At 50.1% G+C, this 22,963-nt stretch overlaps 1 protein-coding gene across 4 annotated transcripts in view; it reads right to left on the minus strand.

Annotated features, from left to right (window-relative positions):
- ECE1 (endothelin converting enzyme 1) overlaps positions 1-13,922 on the minus strand; it is a 117,268-nt gene extending 103,346 nt beyond the window's left edge. Inside the window, exon 1 of one of the 4 annotated variants that reach the window (XR_006276294.1) lies at positions 6,988-7,130. Coding sequence is in view for 2 of the 4 variants with exons in the window: in XM_043499798.1 (XP_043355733.1) it covers positions 6,988-7,095 (108 nt within the window). In the remaining 2 variants the exon portion in view is untranslated. Of the gene's footprint in view, positions 1-3,776; positions 4,286-6,987; positions 7,131-13,797 lie in introns of those variants that run through there. The other 3 variants (XM_038376594.2, XM_043499798.1, XM_038376593.2) reach the window with 3 other exon arrangements.
- Positions 13,923-22,963: the final 9,041 nt, after the last annotated feature.

Raw genomic sequence — 22,963 nt, forward strand, 5'->3', positions numbered from 1 at the left:
TTAAGCAATTTCAGGATGCTAAAGGAAGGGACTGTGCCCTCGACCAGGGGGGTGACATTTTCATAGCAAGGACCACATCTTATGAAGTGAGCTGTAGCTCACGAAAGCTTATGCTCTAATAAATTTGTTAGTCTCTAAGGTGCCACAAGTACTCCTTTTCTTTTTGCAAATACAGACTAACACGGCTGCTACTCTGAAACCTATCTTAAAGAGAGAATGTCCTGTGTCTCCCTTTTCTGTTGTCATCACTGGGGCCTAGTTCCCCTTCTGTTTGAGGTAGCCTGGCCCTGTTTCCCTCCTGTTTAATGTTGCACAATATCCTTGTCTGATGGCAGTAATTGACAACATGGAAGAGTAAAGTAAGGAGATATTTTTAGCTTCTCTTAATGCAATTTAGCAGCTGGAAACAAGGAAGGAACCATGTGGCAACCAGCTCTCCACAGACCACGAAGTGCCCACAGACTACAGTTTGAGAACTGCTGTGATAGGAAAGAAGAGCAATCAGTCTAAGACAGGTTTCAGAGTAGCAGCCGTGTTAGTCTGTATTCGCAAAAAGAAAAGGAGTACTTGTGGCACCTTAGAGACTAACAAATTTATTTGAGCATAAGCTTTTGTGAGCTACAGCTCACTTCATCGGATGCATTTGGTGGAAAATACAGAGGGGAGATTGATATACACACACAGAGAACATGAAACAATGGGTTTTATCATACACACTGTAAGGAGAGTGATCACTTAAGATGAGCCATCACCAGCAGCAGGGGGGAGGGAGGAAAACCTTTCATGGTGACAAGCAAGGTAGGCTATTTCCAGCAGTTAACAAGAATATCTGAGGAACAGTGGGGGGAGAAATAACATGGGGAAATAGTTTTACTTTGTGTAATGACTCATCCATTCCCAGTCTCTATTCAAGCCTAAATTAATTGTATCCAGTTTGCAAATTAATTCCAATTCCGCAGTGTCTCCTTGGAGTCTGTTTTTGAAGTTTTTTTTGTTGAAGAATAGCCAACCTGATACTGCGGAATTGGAATTAATTTGCAAACTGGATACAATTAACTTAGGCTTGAATAGAGACTGAGAATGGATTAGTCATTACACAAAGTAAAACTATTTCCCCATATTATTTCTCCCCCCCCCACCCCACCCCCCACTGTTCCTCAGATGTTCTTGTTAACTGCTGGAAATAGCCTACCTTGTTTGTCACCATGAAAGGTTTTCCTCCCTCCCACCCTGCTGCTGGTGATGGCTCATCTTAAGTGATCACTCTCCTTACAGTTTTCAGAGTAGCAGCCCTGTTAGTCTTCATCGGATGCAGTGAGCTGTAGCTTACGAAAGCTGATGCTCTAATAAATTTGTTAGTCTCTAAGGTGCCACAAGTACTCCTTTTCTTTTTGCGAATACAGACTAACACGGCTGCTACTCTGAAACCAGTTAATGGCATTCTGCAGAGTAAGATCCACCCTGCAGTTTCAGCTGGATATAGTCCCCTTTGTTTTTGTTCCTAACAGTGGACTATTCACTGCCATGCTGAGCCCCAAAGGAGGCTGCCTTTCAGCAGTACGTGCAGTGGCTTATTAGTGTCTTTCCTTTCCTAGAAGAGCCGCTGTTTGCACAGAGTAGCGATTCGTGGGTAAATGGTTTTTGCTGTGCATTGGATTTCTTTAGGACAAGTGGAACTATCGAAATCCAAGATTACTACTCCCATTGTCATTAGTCCCAAATTATAAAACCATCCCATTTCAGTACTGGGGAGCCCTAGCCTAAAGCCAATGTGACAAATTCATCCCAGATGTAACTCCACTGACTTCAATAGAGTGGTTTCAGAGTAGCAGTGAGCTGTAGCTCACGAAAGCTTATGCTCTAATAAATTTGTTAGTCTCTAAGGTGCCACAAGTACTCCTTTTCTTTTTTCAATAGAGTAACATCAAGGATAAGCCACCTTGGAGCCACTTTTACAGGCTCTGAGCCTTAGTTTACACTACAAACTTATGTCTGTATAACCACATTGCTCAGGGGTTTGAACAAGCAATGCAGTTATACCGACCTAACTTCCGATGTAGACAGTACTATGTTAACAGAGGGCTACTCCCATCTACATAGCTACTGCCTCTGGAAGAGATGGAGTACCTCCGCTGGTGAGAGAAGCTCCCCTGACTCTCATAAATCTACGCTTTAATGTCCACTCTGCTAGAGAATCTGCCTACCATAGCGGGACATCTTGGACATGCAGTCAGTACAAGAGGAGCTACCTTTGTTTAATTCTGCTCAGAGGACTCTTACACACCAGAGCATGTTAAAACTGGGCAGCCGTTTTTCTGGTTGTTTCCACTGCAGTTGCGGATACATGCAGATAAGCTCACACTTTCTCAAAGGGCTGCTTCCCCTTTCTCCTGTGGTAGAGTTACACTTCTGCCTTTCTGATGCTGGGCTGTTAGTCTGCAAGTGGCATCTCAAAAGACCACCGTTGTACAGTGTCACTGGAACTATGGGAAGTGAGAAGCCACAGCTGATGCACACTGAACACATGGCTTCAGCACTTAGTGAATGGGGTGAAAACTAAGGCAAAGACAGGCTGGGCATTTCCTTGAGGTTTAAAAAAACCCTTCCTAAAGTGCCAACCTTGGTGCAGCTAATCCTGCTCTTCCTCCTGCAAAAAGAAAAGGAGTACTTGTGGCACCTTAGAGACTAACAAATTTATTAGAGCATAAGCTTTCGTGAGCTACAGCTCACTTCATTGGATGCATTCCTCCTGCAGTGTCCAGAGCCGCCCCAGAACCCAAGTGGTCCATTTTGCCTGCTCATCCATCTGGCTCCAAGGAGTTCTGGTATCTCTCTGCATCGCCATTTGTTACACACTCACCGCTGTGTTATCAGAGCACCAAACTGGGCTTATGCATCCTGAGCACAAGTATCCCAGAATGAGCCATTTCATTAAAACACCCCACAGAATAAATGACACTGACTAGGTCCCTCAAATGCCACTTTTGGGGAACACCTAAAAGAAAGTGACCAATGCACCCAACTGGAAGGAGACCCCCCCAGCGATGCCTTCCCTGATGGAAGACTGACCAACAGGTTCTTACATATACCTGTACACTCCCATTGACTTCACTGGCAGCACGATTTGGCCCTAAATCTCTGTGCTAAATCTGCCCAGAGCAGCTGGCTGCCTGTTGGTTGATCCCTCCCAAAGCAAGTCTTGATCCATTTCCTAGCCCCTGGTGGTTTAATGTGCCTTAGCATCAGATCCCATAATCCTCACATGTGCAAAACTCCCATTGACCAGCAGCTGCTTCATTCCCATCCTTCCCACATTCCATTATTATTAACTCTGTTTATTTCAGTGGTGTCTAGGGACCAATCAAGACCAGGGCGCCGTTGTCCTAGGCACTGCACAAACCTGCCCTGAAGAGTTCACAATTTCCATAGATGGGGCAGGCGAAGGGCAGAAGAAAGGGGTAGACATACAAGCAGTGATATAGCCCAGCACATGCCATTCAGTAACAGGGAAATTTGCCAGCAAGAGGGATGTGTGTGCTCAGCCCCATCCTTCCAATCAGCTGATAATCCCCCCATATAACTGCACCATGGAGTCTCAGCAAATGAAACCAACCAGACTGGACAATGCCAGGCCCCCTGGAGGAAACCCCTTTCACCTGACAAAAGCAAATACAGTGCTAACCCAGCGTCCCCTAGGCACCAGACCTCTTCCTCAGACTATTTTTTTAAAAGGTTAAAAACCAAGAACAATTCCGTGAAGTCAGAAGCTGACTCACCTCTTGCCAATTCAGCCTGGAGACAGCAGCAGAGGCCTGGGATGATTCTTTTAGATGGAAAAGAGTCCCAGGAGACTCTTTAAAAAAACCTCTTGTCGAATACTGGGGGGAGCACCAGACCTCAGAGGACTGTGCAGCTTGTATATGCAAGCCCTTGCTGAAGCTTGTGTTAACAGAGCCCAGCCCACACACTGTCAAGGTGCAGCTGTGTGTGAGAGCATACGCACAAGAGGTTCCCTTTCACTGAATCACTTCCTCTGCTAATGATTGCCTGATATCCTCTGAAACAGAGAGAGGATGCTGGGGGTTGGGCTGCTGAGGTCGCACTCGTTTGTAAATGTTCTTCCCTTTCGGTTGGTTCTGTGCACGTTGCACAGGAGCTGTGTCTGTGAGAACCCAGTACAGAGCTCAGAGCCTTCAGCACCTGGCAGGATCTCACTCTCCGGGGTGCAAAGTAAACAATATGCACATTCTAGCTGTCTGAACAATCGTACTGTAAAGTGGACTTTAAAGTGGATCTAGTGGCTAGAGTGTGCTTGGGCTTTCAGAAAGCCTTTGACAAGTGGAGTTCCTTCACCAAAGGCTCTTATGCAAAATAAGTTGTCATGGGACAAGAGGGCAGGTCCTCATGGACCAGTAACTGGTTAAAAGATAGAAAACAAAGGGTAGGAATAAATGGTTAGTTTTCACAGTGGAGAAAAATAAATAGTGGGATCACTCCAAGGATCTGTGCTATTCAACATAGTCATAAATTATCTAGAAAAAGGGTGGCAAAATTTGCAGATGATACAAAATTACTGAAAATAGTTAAGTCCAAAGCTAACTGTGAAGAGTTACAAAGGGATCTCACTGAACTAGGTGACTGAGCAATCAAATGGCAGACGAAATTCAATGAATCAATTAAAACAGATAATTTTAAAAGGCCAGGCAGCACAACGGCTAAGGTGGCTTCCCGCCTGCTCCACTTCTGGAAGCGGCCAGCATGTCCCTGCAGTCCCGGGGTGGGGTACAAGGGGACACATGTCTCCACGTGCTAACCCCGCCCTGAGCTGCGGCCAATGGGAGCTGCGGGGTGGTGCCTGCAGACAGCAGCGCATGGAGACCCCTCCGGCCCCCTGTCTATGAGCTGCTGCCAGAGGGGCGTGTGGGTTGCTTTCGGGAGCCACCCGAGCTAAGCACTGTACCCCTCACTCTCTCCCACACCCCAACCCCCTGCCCCAGCCCAGACCCTGCATGCAAACTCCCTCCTAGAGCCTGACCCCCACACCCCCTCCTGCACCCCAACCCCCCAGCCCAGAGCCCACGCTCGAACTTCCTCCCAGAGCCCGACCCCCCCCCTCCCAAATTCCCTCCCAGAGCCTTAGGCAGGTGAGGAGGGAGGCGGGACTTGGACCCGTTCTGGGCACCACCAAGAATTACACAAACCTGTTGCCCCTGAACACAGTCAACCTGTGGAACTCATTGCCAGGGGATGTTGTGAAGGCCAAAAGTATAACTGGGTTCAAAAAAAGAATTAGATAAGTTCATGGAGGTTAGGTCCATCAATGGCCATTAGCTAGTGATACAATCCCATGCTCCGGGTGTCCCTAAACCGCTAGTTGCCAGAAGCCGATACTTGACAACAGCGGATGGATCACTTGATAACTGCCCTGTTCTGTTCATTCCCTCTGAAGCACCTGGCACTGACCATTGTTGGAAGACAGGATACAGGGCTAGATGGACCATTGTTTTTTCCCGTTCTTACATGGGGGAAGAAATGGATTGTGCCACTTTTTCTTCTTTATGACAAATAAAAGCTCCTTGGAGGACTGTAACAAACCAATTGTTTGGGGTTTTTTTGGTCTCCATTAAGAAAATGGAAAATCAGGTCTTGTTTATCTTAGAAGAATCTGTGGTGGCTAGAGAACTAGTGAAATATTTTGTCTTGTCCATATCTATTTAACTCCAATGTCTAATTAACACATAGAATAAATTCAGTATCTGCCATTGTTATTTGCAATGGTGTTGTAGCCGCGTTTCCCCCAGGATAGGAGAGATACAAGTTGGTGAGGTAATTTTTGTTATTGGACAAGCTTCTGTTGGTGAAAGAGACAAGCTTTCAAGCTCCAGAAAGCTCTTCTACATGTCTGGAAAAGGTAACCCAGTGTGTCACAACTAAATACAAGGTGGAAGAGATTGTTAAGCATCAGGGTTCAGAGTAGCAGCCGTGTTAGCATGTATCTACAGAAAGAAAAGGAGTACTTGTGGCACCTTAGAAACTAACAAATTTATTTGAGCATAAACTTTTGTAGGCTACAGCTCACTTCATCGGATGCATACAATGGAAAATACAGTAGGACGATTTTAAATACACAGAGAACATGAAATAATGGGGGTTACCATTCACACTATAACAAGAATGTTCAGTTAAGGTGAGCTATTACCAGCAGGAGAGAAAAAAAAAAAAAAAAAAAAAAACTTTTGTAGTGATAATCAAGATGGGCCATTTCCAGCAGTTGACAAGAACATGTGAGGAATAGTAGGGGGGGAAATAAACATTTACTTTGTGTAATGACACATCCACTCCTAGTCTTTATTCAAGCCTAAGTTAATGGTGTCCAGTTTGCAAATTAATTCCAATTCAGCAGTCTCTCGTTGGGGTCTGTTTTTGAAGTTGTTGTTTTTTTCCCCCCTTCTCTCCTGCTGGTAATAGCTCATCTTACCTGATCACTCTAGTTACAGTGTGTATGGTAACACACATTGTTTCATGTTCTCTGTGTATATAAAATCTCCCCCCTGTATTTTCAACTGGATGCATCCGATGAAGTGAGTTGTAGCTCATGAAAGCTTATGCTCAAATAAATGTTAGTCTCTAAGGTTCCACAAGTACTCCTGTTCTTTTTGAGGAGTCTGGTTGTCTCAGTTTGCCTTGTTATGAAGGAGGTCAGGCTAGCTGATCACAGTGGTCCCTTCTGGCCTCAGAACTATGGAGTTTTGGATCCCCGGGCCCAACCTGAGACCATAAAAAGCTGGCCCCTTATCGTATCTTGATTTCAATGGGCGTTAGGACCTTACAGACCTCTGAAGATTTGTGCCTTGGCCTGTGTCTCCAGAACCCCACAGAACTTCTGCTCAGATTCCAGTCAAATTCACCAGCCTGGGCCTCCCCTCTGAAGTTTCCCCGAGAGCTGTGTTGTGCATGGCGTGGCTCAAAGTAGAGGGAAATGCTGACCTTGTCGTGTTTACATATTGTTATTTCTCCTGCCACCTCCTCCTGGCTAGAGCACTGCGATCTTAGCACATCTTTGGCTGCCTGCAGCTCCCATGTGTTTACAACCATGTGTATGTAGCAAATGTATGAGGTGGATCCAAAACGTTCCCTGGAGCAGGTGATGAGGAAAAGGATTCCATTCTTAAAAACAGCAAGACATGTGGGAGCTGGCTCATTCAGCAAACTCAGGATTTCTGAAACACAGAGCATGCGGAATACTGTCATCCTGGACTGGTACTCCGCCACGCTTTCAAGGCCAGATCCTGCTCTCAGTTACACAGTAGAAAATCTGGAGCGACTCTGCCAAAGCCTATGGAGTTATTCTGAATCCATCCCCATATGGGAGTCAACAAGGAAGAATGGTCTGGTAAGTTAAAGCACTAGAGTCCAGCTTGGATTTCAAACTCCCTGCAAGACGTGAGGCAAGTCACTTAACACCTCTGGGCCTCAGTTCTCCAGCTGTAAATGGGGATCACAATATCCTTTTCTCCCACCCTTTGTCTTATCTATTTTTAGTCCATGAGCTCTTCAGGACAGGGGCTGCCTCTCACTCTGGGTTTGTGACCCTCCCACAAAATGGAACCCTGATCTTTAGTCGGGACCTCTAGGTGCTGCTGAGATACAAATAAGATTCTGCCCTTGGTGTGCTGGAAACCAGTGCAGAATTATCAGCTCTAAACCTGCACTGGTGCAAAGTGGCTGATAAAGGCCCTATCAGCACGTAACCATCATTGGATTTCCATGAAGCTACTCCTGATTTACAAGGATATAAATGAGAAGAAAAAGCAAATCTGACTTTGCATTCATTCATTTTTAACCATGCAGCACTTTCCCTGGTTTTGCAGCTATATATCAAATTCCAAAGTCATTCTATTTCCCTCTCACATCTTGGGATCCTACATCCAAACACCACAATTATGTGGGTGTTTGTGCATGCAGCCACACTTTCACTTCTCCTCCTAACCTCAGTTACTCATCTGTACGAGTTTGTGGGGGACGTGCATTGTGGGGCTTAAATTATTAATGTTTGAAGAGCTCTTTGAGAGCCACTGATGCAAGAGGATAAACAGAGGACTATTACTATACTGTAATAACAATTTTCAGAGTAGCAGCCGTGTTAGTCTGTATTCGCAATATAATCCACTCTATACGGCTAAATTCAGTGCCTTGCATAATCACAGGTTTCAGAGTAGCAGCCGTGTTGGCTGCTACTCTGAAACCTGTGATTATGCAAGGCACTGAATTTAGCCGTATAGAGTGGATTACATGCGAATACAGACTAACACGGCTGCTACTCTGAAACCTGTGATTATGCAAGGCACTGAATTTAGCCGTATAGAGTGGATTGTAATAACAATGTAAAGCAAATACCACCTTGATTTCTTTAGTGCCCAAAACTATTCTTGGTTTATAGATTTGTGCCTTTAATCTTCTGTTTGTTCTAGGCTCTGGTAGCCTTTGCTTAATCATCTCTTCTTCCTATCTCATGAACCTCCCAAATCTTCTACCCCAAATCTTCTCTAACCCCACACTTGCCTTTCCTCCTAGCCATTCACTTCTCTTTTTAAAAATCTAACCAGAGCCCGTCCTTTTCCCTTTTGCTTACCATTAGCCCTGCACTAACAAAGGAAGCTATATTTAAACGAAAGTACTGCAGTGAACTCCTCTCTCCTTTAGTGAGCTTGCTCTGGCTGAGCAAAGAACTGATAAGTAATCCAGGATAGGGAGGAGTTGAAGGCAAATGAATTAAGTGAGGCTGTCATGCACTGGGGAAACATGTTTGTGGCACCCCACCTGGAGCGAGGTACTCAGACCTGCTTAAGCGTGCGTCTATGTTGCCTCCTAGTGGCTGCAACCCACAGTCTATATACCTTAATATTACCACCACTCAAATAAAATCTCCTTTAGCATAAGTGCTAGAGCAGGGATTCTCAAACTGGGGTTTAGGACCCCTCAGGGGGTCATGAGGTTATTACATGGGGGGTCGTGAGCTGTCAGCCTCCACCCCAAACCCCGCTTTGCCTCCAGCATTTATAATGGTAATAAATATATTTAAAAGCGTTTTTAATTTTAATGGCTGGGGGGGGTCACACTCAGTGGCTTGCTATGTGAAAGGGGCCACCAGTACAAAAGTTTGAGAACCACTGTGCTAGATGTTGTGCTCTGGAAGAAAAGCCTCTGAGTTCTATGTATGCTGCGGTATATGTCCCAGTTAGCTAGTGAGCAGTGTCTGTTCTTTGAAACCATTGATTTAGTAAAGGAATGGACTATGGACCAAGTTGAGCAAGTATGAACTAGAACAGGGATCTCAAACACGTGGCCCAGGTGCTGACTCCACCCGCAGCCAAGCTCCACTCACCCCTCCCTGCCCGAGCATGCCACCTCCCTGCATTTCCTGCCACCAAACAGCTGTTTGGTGGTGCTTAGGACTTTCTAGGAAGGAGGGGGGAGGAGTGGGGACACGGCGCGCTCAGGGGAGGAGGTGGAGAAGAGGTGGGGCTAGGGCGGGGATTCATGGACTAGATGAGCAATCAGAGGTATGAAGTTCAACATGTATGATTCTTTGCTGTGAGTAGTTGGGAAGAATATTTGTTAAAAGTGGCAACATATTTTGTATGAATAGTTACTTTAAAAAGTTTCCGCCATTACAGCTATGTTGATAGACCGTTACTGTAGATCATCATCAGTATTACTGACCACATAAGGAATAGTTACAGGTGTTCATATTTTATTAAAACCCCTCTTCGCATTACAGTTTTAAAAAAAGTTAATACATTAATATAGTATGCTATTAAGTCACTCTTCATTTTTTAACTATACTTTTGTATTGTTGTATGAAACGATGTCAGTGATGCGGCCCTCGGGCCAATGTACTAGTCCTCATGTGGCTCTCGTGGTGATTTGAGTTTGAGATCCCTGAACTAGAAGATCAAAGGCCAAGAATAAACATTTGTGCTGGACAACATTCCATGGGAGGGTCTGTGTGAGCAGAGAAAGCCCAGTCTCCATCCCATGACAGAGTAACAGATGTCATGGGAACAGCGGGCCTGCTTCTCACCTCGCGTCAGAGTTAGTCCATTGATTTCATCGGAGCTGCTCTGCACTTGCATCAGGGAAGTGAAAGCAAACTCAGGCCCCCAGCATTCAAGTTTCTTTCTCTACTTAGAACTGGGGTGAGAGGCTGCAGGCAATGAAAACATAGTTCCAGTTAGCTTTTTAAAGTCCTACGGCCCTGGCTGTTTTGCCAAACACAGAGTCCTAAAAAGTCTGATAATCTCCATGGCTCCCCATTTGTGGGAGCCCTGACACACGTCAGCCCAGCTTATGAAACAATGTGCAAATGTCATTTATTGTGAGTTGGCTGATGTTGGAACAGCCTGTTCCCGCTCTGGTTCTGCTGGGAAACATGAGCAATTTAATTATCAACTGGAAGCACGGGCCTGAGGAAGCCAGGAAGCCCAGTTGACTCCACCCCCATCCTCCAAATGAGCGATTAGGGCCCTGGCTTTCTCATCCTCCCAATGCTTGTCCAATTGGCCTGGATTTTTGCATTGGGAAGGATATTCCAACTAAGCCATTTAAATGCTTCAGCTTCCTTAAAGAAGGGGGACAAATATTGCTTTCTCTTGTACCCACAACGTTCCTGCTGAGCTACCAGCAGAAACTTGGATCTTAAAAGATCGTCATCTCCCCAACATAGTGGAAGAGGGAGTGTGGTCCAATGGTTAGAATGGATAATGAGGGAGTCAGGACTCCCGAGTTCCATTCTTGGCACTGTCACTGAGTCGCTGCGTGAACTTTGGCAAGTCACTTAACTGCTCAGTGCCTCAGTTTACTCATCTGTACGAGTGGGGGGGGGGGGTGGAAAGTGTATTGTGAGCCTTAAATTATTAAATGTTAGAAGAGCACTTTGAGAGCCACTGATGAAAGATCAATAAATAGGGGACTATTATTGTTCTGTAATAACAGGGTAAAGCAAATACCACCTTGATTTCTTTAGTGCCCAAAACTATTCTTGATTTATAGATTTGGGCATTTAGTCTTCCATTTGACCTAGGCCTTGGCTTAATCATCTCTTCTTCCTAGCTCATGAACCTCCCAGATCTTCTCTCCCAAAAGGCCCAGAGTGGTGTGACTCTTTAGTGAGCTACGACTCACCCTCTAGTCCCTGCCCCATTTGAGTTGTCATCTGCTGAACCTTTCCATCAACACAAGCACTGTTAACCATTAAGCTAATGGGATTCAGAACAATGTAGTGACTTCCAGTTGCCCTCAGTTAACGTAGCCCTTCTGCAGGGTGCAGATCATCCCCCACCACAACCCAGGATGGGTTATTTGTTCAGATCAAACAGCTGCTGACAGATTCACAGTCTTGGCTATCAAAATCCCCATTGCCTAATGTTAAATGTTTGTAGCTTAGAAGGGCTATCAAGGGGTGTGTCAACAAACTGCATCACCAACCGCCTGCTTATTCCTTGGGGACTCACTGCTGGGCGCCTCCCCTAAGTCTCTGCTGTTTTCACTTTACACATCCCCTCTGTCCCAGCCAGATAATTTGGATAAGGAGCTTCTCTGCTTGCATATTACAGAGGTGCTTAGATGTTTCAGTGATGAGGGCTATGCAAACCCCTTACTTGATAGAGAACCTACACTCAAAACCTGCTTTAAAGGGCTAAAACCTGAGATCCTGACACAGTTCCTGACTAGGCCAGACTTATATCAGCATCAGATAGAGCTGTGCTTGAGTAAACAACATCGCACCTGTAACACAGACTGAATCTGGGGACCTCTGAATCTAAAAGCATGAGCCTCTGCTATCTACCTCTCCATGGGACCCAGCCACCACTAAACAGCAAAGGAAAGTTTCAGGGCAATTCAGGCTACACACTGCAAGCCTCATGCTTGGAGTGAAATTCACACTTACAAGAAAATTGTTCCGGGGGGAAGGAATACCTTTGCTCTCAGAAGCCTTCAGTGTACAACAGACCCCTCTATTGGGTAGGCTAATGTATCATGTGCTGTTTCAACTTATGTCCACTGCCTCTTGTTAATTCCTCCCCAGTGTCAGATTAGTTAGGTCCTATCCCTTTAGTGATTCTTGTTCTGTTCCATGGCGGACATACACATAGAGAAGTTAGATAAAAACATAGAATACTCTTATTAGAAGGTTGCAACATAACACTACTGTATTTCTTACAATTCAGAACAACCACCACCAAGAACCCAAAACCCGGGGAGAGAAAAAACAGACTGCTCCCTAACGGACCACGGCACAACTCATCCCACTTTTTAGGCTTTTTTCAGACTGACTGCTGCAGTGCTCCACAGAGTCCCCTAGCCTACAAACAGGATCAGAACCTCACCCCCATCCCGCCTCCCCACATTCTTAAAACGATAGCTTTCTATTCCAACACAGACCTCAATATACCATAATGCTGTAACTAGTTACATGTCTAGGTATTTCTCGCTCTTCTCTGATTCATGGCCTCAGCCTCCTTCCACACAGACTGTGGCTCCTCAGCTTAGTCCCCTGCTGCCTCTTTCCAGTTTTAAGGTCAGCGGGGTTGCCAAATGATCTGCTGAACACGCGCTCCCCTGCTGAGAGCTTCTGGGTGGGCTGCACTGAGTTCACCTCTAGGTGAGGTGAGGCAGCCATCCAGCCCCTGTTCTAGAAGGTCGATGGCTTTGTGCGTGTCCCTCTCCTTAATCCAAGGCACTAAGATTTTTGCGTTTTCCTATCAGCTCTATGCTTATGGGCAGACTCACAGCAACGACTTTACTCTCAGGGCTCTGATTCGGCCTGCTCTGGGCTCAGTGTAAAACCTGAGACAGAGTCCTTGAAGGGCAGAATCCTCATTGTTTATTCCAAAGTCCCGCTCAGGAATCTGGAACAGAGGAGTCCAGCCAAGACATTACAATGGCTATAACATGGAGAGTGGAGTTCGTGATGGGATACATGGGGCGCTCCTAGATGATGGAGAGCACCTCTGTGCAAAACATGGGCTGTTCAGGCTCCCAAGTGGCACAGATATTGGCCAGACCATGTCTCTTGAGATATTCCTAATGCACCCCTCACCATGCTATCTAGACACCCTATCAGGTTGCCTTAGCAGTCACTTTCTCTTCATTCCCTCCCGTTCCCAAAAGGGGCCACTGCTAGATGTCCCCTTGCCCTAGATCCCATTTGCTACTTTGGACCCGCCACTGCTTGAAGTTTCTTGGCCTCTAGATGTTCTTACCCCATGGGAATCTGTCTGTGCTCAAAGAAAAGGAGTACTTGTGGCACCTTAGAGACTAACAAATGTATTAGATCATAAGCTTTCGTGAGCTACAGCTCACTTCATGGGATGCATTTGGTGGAAAAAACAGAGGGGAGATTTCTGTGCTCAGTTAGTCTTTAAGGGACCACAGGACTCCTTGTTTCTGTGGATGCAGATGAACATGGCTACACCCTGATGCTTGTCCATGCTCTGTCAGCTGTTCCCAGTCACCCCTGCACACTCCCCCCTCTACAGACCCACACCCCTTCTGTGTAGCACAGAGGCACAGAATTACTTCAGTTCTTTCGTGCCTGTTCCCAGACGCTCTTGCCGTCCTCCCCTCCCGTCTCCCACACCGCCCATGAAACCCCCACACCCCGGCGTCCCGGCTCGTCACATTTCCCCTGCGCGCGTCTCCGCAGGCAACTGTCCGCAGCCCAGCAGCCTCCCGCACGCAGAGCCGGGGAGATCCGCGCCCGCAAGCGCCCGCAGCCCGGGAGCTGCCACTCACCATGTCGAGCCTGCAGCCGCTCTGCCCCCGGGCCCGGGCCCGCCCGCGCCGCCGCCGCCGCCGAGGGTGGGCTGGGCTGGGCTGGGCACGGGCTCCGCGCTGGCCGGGGCTGGGCTCGGGGCCGGGGCCGGGCTCGGCTCCGCGCTGGCCGGGACGAGAGCTCGGCGCGGTCCCTTCGGGCGCAGGAGCTCGGCCCGCCCGAGAAGCCTGAGAAGCGGCGGCGCTGACCTATGGCGGCGCTGCCGAAGGCGGTACCTGACCGGAGCAGCCAATCAGGGAGCGGGGGGTTGGGCTTCCTGCCTTGGGCTTCGCCCTGCCTCGCTGGCGCCGGCTCCGGCCCCGGCCCCGGCCCCTCGCCGCGCCGGAGCCCAGGAGGCCGCTGCCGACGCTGCCTGGCCGAGGCCGGCGCCTGCTCCCGGGTCAGGCCGGCCAAGGGCCCCAAAGGGAACAGCCCCGCCCCCCGTTGCTCGCTCTCCGCCACCCTCACAGTCGGGCGGGGGCGGGGGCGGGCTCTGGGAGGGAGTTTGGGGGCGGGGGCAGGCTCTGGGAGGGAGTTTGGGGGCGGGAGGGGGCGGGGGCGGGCTCTGGGAGGGAGTTTGGGGGCGGGAGGGGGCGGGGGCGGGCTCTGGGAGGGAGTTTGGGGGCGGGCTCTAGGAGGGAGTTTGGGGGCGGGAGGGGGCGGGGGCGGGCTCTAGGAGGGAGTTTGGGGCGGGAGGGGGCGGGGGCGGGCTCTAGGAGGGAGTTTGGGGGCGGGAGGGGGCGGGGGCGGGCTCTGGGAGGGAGTTTGGGGGCGGGAGGGGCGGGGGCGGGCTCTGGGAGGGAGTTTGGGGGCGGGAGGGGGCGGGGGGCGGGCTCTGGGAGGGAGTTTGGGGGCGGGAGGGGGCGGGGGCGGGCTCTAGGAGGGAGTTTGGGGGCGGGAGGGGGCGGGGGCGGGCTCTAGGAGGGAGTTTGGGGGCGGGAGGGGGCGGGGGCGGGCTCTAGGAGGGAGTTTGGGGGCGGGAGGGGCGGGGACGGGCTCTGGGAGGGAGTTTGGGGGCGGGAGGGGCGGGGACGGGCTCTGGGAGGGAGTTTGGGGGCGGGAGGGGCGGGGGCGGGCTCTGGGAGGGAGTTTGGGGGCGGGAGGGGGCGGGGGCGGGCTCTAGGAGGGAGTTTGGGGGCGGGAGGGGGCGGGGGCGGGCTCTAGGAGGGAGTTTGGGGGCGGGAGGGGGCGGGGGCGGGCTCTAGGAGGGAGTTTGGGGGCGGGAGGGGCGGGGGCGGGCTCTGGGAGGGAGTTTGGGGGCGGGAGGGGCGGGGGCGGGCTCTGGGAGGGAGTTTGGGGGCGGGAGGGGCGGGGGCGGGCTCTGGGAGGGAGTTTGGGGGCGGGAGGGGGCGGGGGCAGGCTCTGGGAGGGAGTTTGGGGGCGGGGGCGGGCTCTGGGAGGGAGTTTGGGGGCGGGAGGGGGCGGGGGCAGGCTCTGGGAGGGAGTTTGGGGGCGGGAGGGGGCGGGGGCAGGCTCTGGGAGGGAGTTGGGGGCGGGGGCAGGCTCTGGGAGGGAGTTTGGGGGCGGGAGGGGCGGGGGCAGGCTCTAGGAGGGAGTTTGGGGGCGGGAGGGGCGGGGGCAGGCTCTGGGAGGGAGTTTCGGGGCGGGAGGGGGCGGGGGATTGTGGTGCAGGAGAGGGTCCAAGGTGCAGGCTCTGGTAGGGAATTCGGGTGCAGGAGAGCACTCACACCTGGGAGTTGGGGTACAGGAGGGGGCTGTGGCAGCAGGTTGGGGTGCAGGCTCTGGCCGGGCAGTGCTTATCTTGGGTGGCTCCCAGAAGCGGAGGCAAGGTCTGGCAGCAGCTCCTAGGCTCACAGGCTGCTAGGCAGCTCTGCACACTTCCCCTGCCTCCAGGCACCACCCAGCAGCTCCCGTTGGCCAGGACTCCCCATTCCCAGCCAGTGGGAGCTGTGGAGTTGGCACTCGGGGCGGGGACAGTGCGTAGAGACCCCCTGGTGGCCCCTGCACCTAGGGGTCACTGCTGGACATGCCGGCCACTTCCGGCAGCAGCATGGAGCTAGGACAGGTAGGAAGCCTGCCTTAGCCCTCCTGCGCCACTGGACTTTTAGCGGCCACAATCTCCTGGATTGGCTTCAGTAGCCTCCAGGAGATCAAGCCCAATTCTGGGAAACTCCTGGCCAGACTGGGAGGGTTGGCAACCCTACCTCCGGCTGGGGGTGTGGGTTCTGGGGTGGGGCCAGGGATGAGGGGTTTTTGGAAGTAGGAGAGGGCTCAGGGCTGGGGCAGGGGGTTGGAGTCTGGGGTCCTGTCGGTGCTTACCATGACTCTGGGGAAGTGACCACCAGGTCCATGCGGCCCCTAGGCACATGGATGGCCAGGGAGGTTCCAGGCACTACCCTCACATCCCCAGGTGCCGCTTACACAGCTCCCATTGGTCGCAGTTCCCTGCCAATGGGAGCTGCGCAGCTGGTGCTCAGGGCGATGGCAGCGCGTGGAGCCTCCCTGGCCACCCATGCGCCTAGGCACCGCACAGACCTGGTGGCTGCTTCTGGGAGCTGTGTGGAGCTAGGGCAGGCAGGGAGCCTGCCTGAGCCATGGGCCCCTGCTGTGCCACTGACCGGATTTTAACGGCCCGGTTGGCAGTGCTGGCCGTAACCACCGGTGTTCCTTTTTCGACTGGGCGTTCCGGTCAAAAACCAGATGCCTGGCAACCCTATCCTGGATCAGAGCCACACGTGAAGACAATGCAGGCGCTGCTGGAAAATTCACCCAGTGGCATTATAAGGGGGTGCTGAGAGCCATTGAACCACACTGTAACCCCTCTATGTGATGGAAACCACTTCAAGCCATGGGGTGCTCCTGCACCCCTAGTTCCAGCACCCTGCCTGTGCCTAGGGCTTGGCCTCACCTGTCGGCCTGATTCCCTTTGACTTTGTGTCTTGGGTCACTATTTACACCTCGGGAGGGGCTGGCTCGTCCCCAGCCCCCAAAGGACCCACAGTCAGGCTCAGAGTTTCTTCCCAGGCACAGCTTTATTTTCCAAACAGGCAAATGGCATAAAACAATTCCTGAGCCCACCCTGGGCTACAGCTCCCCAGGGGTGCTCCCCTTTGCCTCTCTCGGTACCCCCTGCCTCAGGGCCTTTGGCAGGATTCTTCTTTGTCCTGAACCCAAAGCAGCCTTTTCGCTGAACAGCACCTCCCAGGTCTTGCTGCCTTGAGATTTTCCCCCAAGCTGATTTCGATTGCTTCCCTTCCCAGGGGACTCAGACTTACCCCTGCTCCTCCTTCCTTACCCATAGCCTGCTTTTTATGGAAAACAGCTATCTCCGCCTCACCCACATCGAATTCATGACCAGGGATGGCTGGCTCTCCTGTTCTACACCTATACACAGCAGGGGAAATTCCACCACTGGTGTGAGCAGAGCCCTGCTCGGAGAACATTTCCCATGCCCTTTGCATGGATTTCAGTGGTGGTGCAGGGCAAGGCAACCAAGAATCTGGGTCATTGTGTCTTCAAACCTGACAAGCTCCTCTGTATTTGTACCCCACACCTCACTTGCCACCAGGTGCTTGTCTGTCCTGTTCTGGTGCCCCAATGCCTCTTTCTGTACTCCACTGGGATACTGCACGTTGTCATGGAAGAGTTCTCACTTCATGTTGCAGCTCGATAGCACTTGTTGGTGTATTCTTACATTTTTGTGCTCCATACAATTCAACAAAGCTTTTCCCCTGACAAACAGCCCCTTTCCATGACAGAACATTAACAGAGCAAAGATTGGAGACTAGTTTTTAACAAATTGTTACCATTTTTGCAGCATGGAAAATTGTTTGTGGAGGGAAGTGCCCTCAAAAACCCTTTAGAGTTTCAAGGAGCTCATCCCCAACCTTTGGATGGGGCCAGCTGTCTGGATAATTTAAGAGAAACAATTCTGTAAACACTGATACGTAACTTTTACTCCTTAAAAATTAGCCATAATTTGCCTTAAAAGCAAAGGCAGAAAATCAGAAACAATCCATGCCAGAAAACTGAAATCCTAGCAATCCCCAGATTCTTAATACATTGACCATGGCAATGCTCAAATGCTTTATTGTGCCAATAATAATAATAGTGCTTAGCTCTTACACGGGTCTGTCTGGCAATAGATCTCTCAGGGCCTGATCCAGCAAGCAGTTGAGACCTCTCAAATCCCAATGACCTCAGTGCCCTATATAAATAGGTATTGTTACCATTCCCATTTTTCAGATCAGGAAACTGAGGGTCAGTGAGGACTTTGACGGGGTTGGGTCCCAAGATGTCCCAGGTCACATAGCAAGTCAGGAAGAGACCCAGGAATCGAACCCAGGTCTCTAGATTTCTAGTCCTGCACCTGGTCCAAACTACATCCCAACACAACTGAAAATGCGGAATGTGCCCAAGGGAGTGTCATGCTTGTTATTGCAAAGGCTAGACACCTCGATCCTTCCACAGGACGACCACTATGTGGGACAGTCTGAGACCCCAGGCTGATGGCTGGCCACTGTTCAGGCTCAGGGAAGGAGAGGACTTTCCAAGATTGAGAAACTCCATTGGGATAGCCAGCTGTGCCTGGGGGAGCCAAGTCACCTCCTGTTTCCACTGCATCCAGCGGTCTCCCCTTGCGAGATGACTCATGATTCATTGCTGCTTCCCACCCCATTTGTACTGGGGTAATAGGGTGCAGCATCTTATGGCAATTCAGTGTAGCGTGTTTTAGCTTCACTGATCAGGAGGATGTGATGACTTTTTTTAAACTGGACTCTGTGCCATACAGCTGCCATTATGCCAGGGGCTGGACTGTTTCCTTGGTGAATCAGGAGTTGACCTTGGCATGAGAGCAGAACGAGGGCTATATCTACCTCCAGTGTATCTGAGCACCTCATAGTCTTTAATGTATTCACCCTCCACACTCAGGGCCAGCCTTAGGGAAATGGCACCCTGGGCAAATGCATATTTTGGCACCTTCTTTGAGTTTGCGAACAGCAGTGTGCGGCCCAGGGCGAGGACCAACTCCTGGCCCCAGAGCCTGGCCAAGTTGCAGAGGGAGCCTTGACTCCCTCGGCCCTACAGCCCCGACCGCCTAGCAGAAGGAGAGTGGGTGTGCAGCCACCGCCCATGCCTGCAGGAAGGGGGAACCCTGGGGCTGGCCTGCTGGCTCTGCAGGGGCGAGCCCTACTGCCTGCCCTTCCTCACTAGGCTGGCAGTTCTGAGCGGCATCATCTGCCCCCTGCCTGGCCAGGGGCTCCAGTCCTAGGCTCACTGGCACTCACCTCCACTCTCGTGGCACAGGTCAGCTAGCTTGCAGCACTTGGACAGCATCCTCTGACCACAGCGCCCTGGGCAGTTTCACATGTCACCCACCATCAGACTGGCCCTGACCACACCCCTATGAGACAGGGAAGGGCTATTATCTCCTGATGGGGAACCAAGGCACAGGGAGTCTAAGTCATTTGCCCAAGCTCACACAAGAAGTCTGTGGCAGAGCAGGGAATTGAACCAGAACTCCTGTGTCCCAGGCTAGTACTCTAACCACTGTTAGGGTACTCTCCTTATGTTATGTCTCTCCCCAATATTTTCTTCTGTCTGTGCTTTCTCCTTTGCGGTTTTGTTTACAGAGGCGATATGCACACTGTGCTCTCTCCTGAAGATTGTACTCTGTCCTTTATTTGATTGGTTTCCCTTAACCTAAAATAAAAGCAGTTTAGACTGGAAGTATCTGATTGCTCACTGTGCATGGAGGAAAAAAAAAAGAAATGATCTGGAGGATGGCATGGATTGCACCCTCAGCAAGTGTGCAGATGACACTAAACTGAGAGGAGTGGTAGATACGCTGAAGGGTAGGGATAGGATACAGAGGGACCTAGACAAATTAGAGGATTGGGCCAAAAGAAATCTGATAAGGTTCAACAAGGACAAGTGCAGAGTCATAGATTCATAGATACTAAGGTCAGAAGGGACCATTCTGATCATCTAGTCCGACCTCCTGCACAGCGCAGGCCACAGAATCTCACCCACCCACTCCTATGAAAAACCTCACCCATGTCTGAGCTATTGAAGTCCTTAAATCATGGTTCAAAGACTTCAAGGAGCAGAGAAGCCTCCCTCAAGTCAACCATGCCACATGCTACAGAGGAAGGCGAAAAACCTCCAGGGCCTCTCCAATCTGCCCTGGAGGAAAATTCCTTCCTGACCCCAAATATGGCAATCAGCTAAACCCTGAGCATATGGGCAAGATTCACCAGCCAGATACCCAGGAAAGAATTTTTCTATAGTAACTCAGATCCCATCCATCTAATATCCCATCTCAGGGGATTTGGCCTATTTACCCTGAATATTTAAAGATCAATTACTTACCAAAATCCCATTATCCCATCATACCATCTCCTCCATAAACTTAGCGAGTAGAATCTTAAAGCCAGATAGATCTTTTGCCCCCACTGCTTCCCTTGGAAGGCTATTCCAAAACTTCACTCCTCTGTTGGTTAAAAAACTTCGTCTGATTTCAAGTCTAAACTTCCTGGTGGCCAGTTTATACCCATTTGTTCTTGTGTCCACATTGGTGCTGAGCTGAAATAATTCCCTCTCCTGTATTTATCCCTCTGATATATTTATAGAGAGCAATCCTGCATTTATGACTGAAGTAGGGTAACCAGATGTCCCGATTTTATAGGGACAGTCCTGATTTTGGGGGGCTTTGTCTTATATAGGTGCCTATTACCCCCACCCCCTCTCCTGATTTTTCACACTTCCTGACTGGTCAACCTAGATGAAAGAATTCCAAGCACAGCTACAGACTAGGGACCGAATGGCTCGGCAGCAGTTCTGCAGAAAAGGACTTGAGGGTTACAGTGGATGAGAAGCTGGATAGGAGTCAACAGTGTGCCTTTGTTGCCAAGAAGGCTAATGGCATTTTGGGCTGTATAAGTAGGGGCATTGCCAGCAGATCGAGGGACGTGATCGTTCCCCTCTATTTGACATTGGTGAGGCCTCATCTGGAGTATTGTGTCCAGTTTTGGGCCCCACGGTACAAGAAGGATGTGGAAAAATTGGAATGAGTCCAGCAAAGGGCAACAAAAATGATTAGGGGGCTGGAGCACATGATTTATGAGGAGAGGCTGAGGGAACTGGGATTATTTAGTCTGCAGAAGAGAAGAATGAGGGGGGATTTGATAGCTGCTTTCAACTACTTGAAAGGGGGTTCCAAAGAGGATGGACCTAGACTGTTCTCAGTGGTAGCAGATGACAGAACGAGGAGTAATGGTCTCAAGTTGCAGTGGGGGAGATTTAGGTTGGATATTAGGAAAAACTTTTTCACTAGGAGGGTGATGAAGCACTGGAATGGGTTACCTAGGGAGGTGGTGGAATCTTCCTCCTTAGAGGTTTTAAGGTCAGGCTTGACAAAGCCCTGGCTGGGATGATTTAGTTGGGGATTGCTCCTGCTTTGAGCAGGGGGTTGGACTAGATGACTTCCTGAGGTCCATTTCAACCCTGATATTCTATGATTCTATGATTCTAAGTCATCATGGATATGGTTGGAGCATGGGGAGAGTTGACTCATGCAATACCTTCTAGCAAGGTGTATGGGGGGAGGCTATGACTACACCTTCTACACACGAACCCTTTGTGCTCCCAGTTCCTGTCAAACTGCAGTTTCCCCTTGGCAGATGTGCTGCATGTGTATGTCGGGGGTGGGGGGGGAGGTGGCTTTCTGCATCTCCTGACCCCAGGTGCTTCAGCACCCCTAGCATAGCCCTCTGGGGTGTTCCAAAGGAACCCTTGTTTAGCCTGAGTCTGAGGTTTTCATTGGACTATATCTCATTCCTGAGGATTGCTGAGCTCAGTTCATGCCTGTGGCTTTGGAAGCCCCCAGCTATGTAAGTGCCACATGAGGTCATTTGCATGTGAATGGCTCCAAAAATTCCTGTTTGACCAGATATGGGTGTCAACAGGGGAAGACAGGAGACAGCAGGATAAACAAACCCTTTAGAAGATGAGCCAAATGAAAGCTTTGCTCCTGTTTGGAGCAGGGAGCAGCTGAACAGAGTCATGTTGAGGGCTTGTCTTCACTGCAAAATTCACTAAGTTAGACCTGGACTGCTCCCCACAACTTCCATCCACACACAAAATCCCTCACTCAAGTGCAGCGGTGCTTTGCCTAGCCTGAGAAGTGTATAGGCTAAAGGTTAACTGAGCACAACTCATCAGCTGCTATCATGACCCCTCTGTAATGTGGACACAGGCTAGATCCCGCAAGTGATGTGAGTCCTCCAATACCTTCCCACAGTCCCACCCAGGCAATAGTTTCTTGTCACCTACAGAGTCCCTGCTTCTGGACTGGAAGTCATCTCCCAGTTCACCACAGATTGGCATGATGGGCAAGAACAGAAAGCTGGAACATGCCAAGGCAGAAGTGAGTTGCCAGGCTAACACCAGTTCTGCCCATGGGCCTGGAACGACAGAAAAGTTCTCCCACAATTCATTGGGAAAGAATAGCTAGAGTAGCTCAGCTCATTGCGGCGCTAAGAGCCCTGGGCTGTCCCTAGCACCACACACAAGTATGTGCAGGGCCCGGACAGATGCAGGACATTCCAGCAACTTGAGTGGTATTGGCGGAGTAGCCCCTTACTTATGTTCGGTTAACTTGAGTGCAGATAAGTTGAGTTAAGTCCGCAGCAAAGACAGATCCAGCAAGGCGTAGGAGGTAGTTTGTAGTACTTCCCACTTCCAGAAGAACTGCACATGCTCTCTCCCCACACCTTCTGCTGCCAGAAGTTAGCAGGTGGGGGGTGGAGAGGAGGAAGTCAGGGCCTCAGCCATCCCCCTTTAAACTGTGCAGTGCTGCCAGGCATCAAAAGGCAAGGCAATGAAAGCTAAGGAAAGAAGATGCTTTTCTTTCTTTTCACAATGCATAATTAACCTGTGGAACTCCCTGCTACAAGGCCAAGAGGTCCCCAGGATTGTAAAAGGATCAGACATCTATATGGATAACGAAAACATCCACCACCAGTTCATATACTTATTTGATGTTGATTTCAACCCATAAAACATAAAGGCTGGTCAGGTTCCTGTGGCAGATCATTAAAAATACAGCCCTGTGAACAGGAGTCAAAAGCAAGACACTTCCCCTACACAATAGGAGCCTGGCCACAAAAAGGTGATCCCTTCTGT

Source organism: Dermochelys coriacea, chromosome 18, assembly GCF_009764565.3.
Source record: "Dermochelys coriacea isolate rDerCor1 chromosome 18, rDerCor1.pri.v4, whole genome shotgun sequence".
Lineage (NCBI taxonomy): Eukaryota > Metazoa > Chordata > Testudines > Dermochelyidae > Dermochelys > Dermochelys coriacea.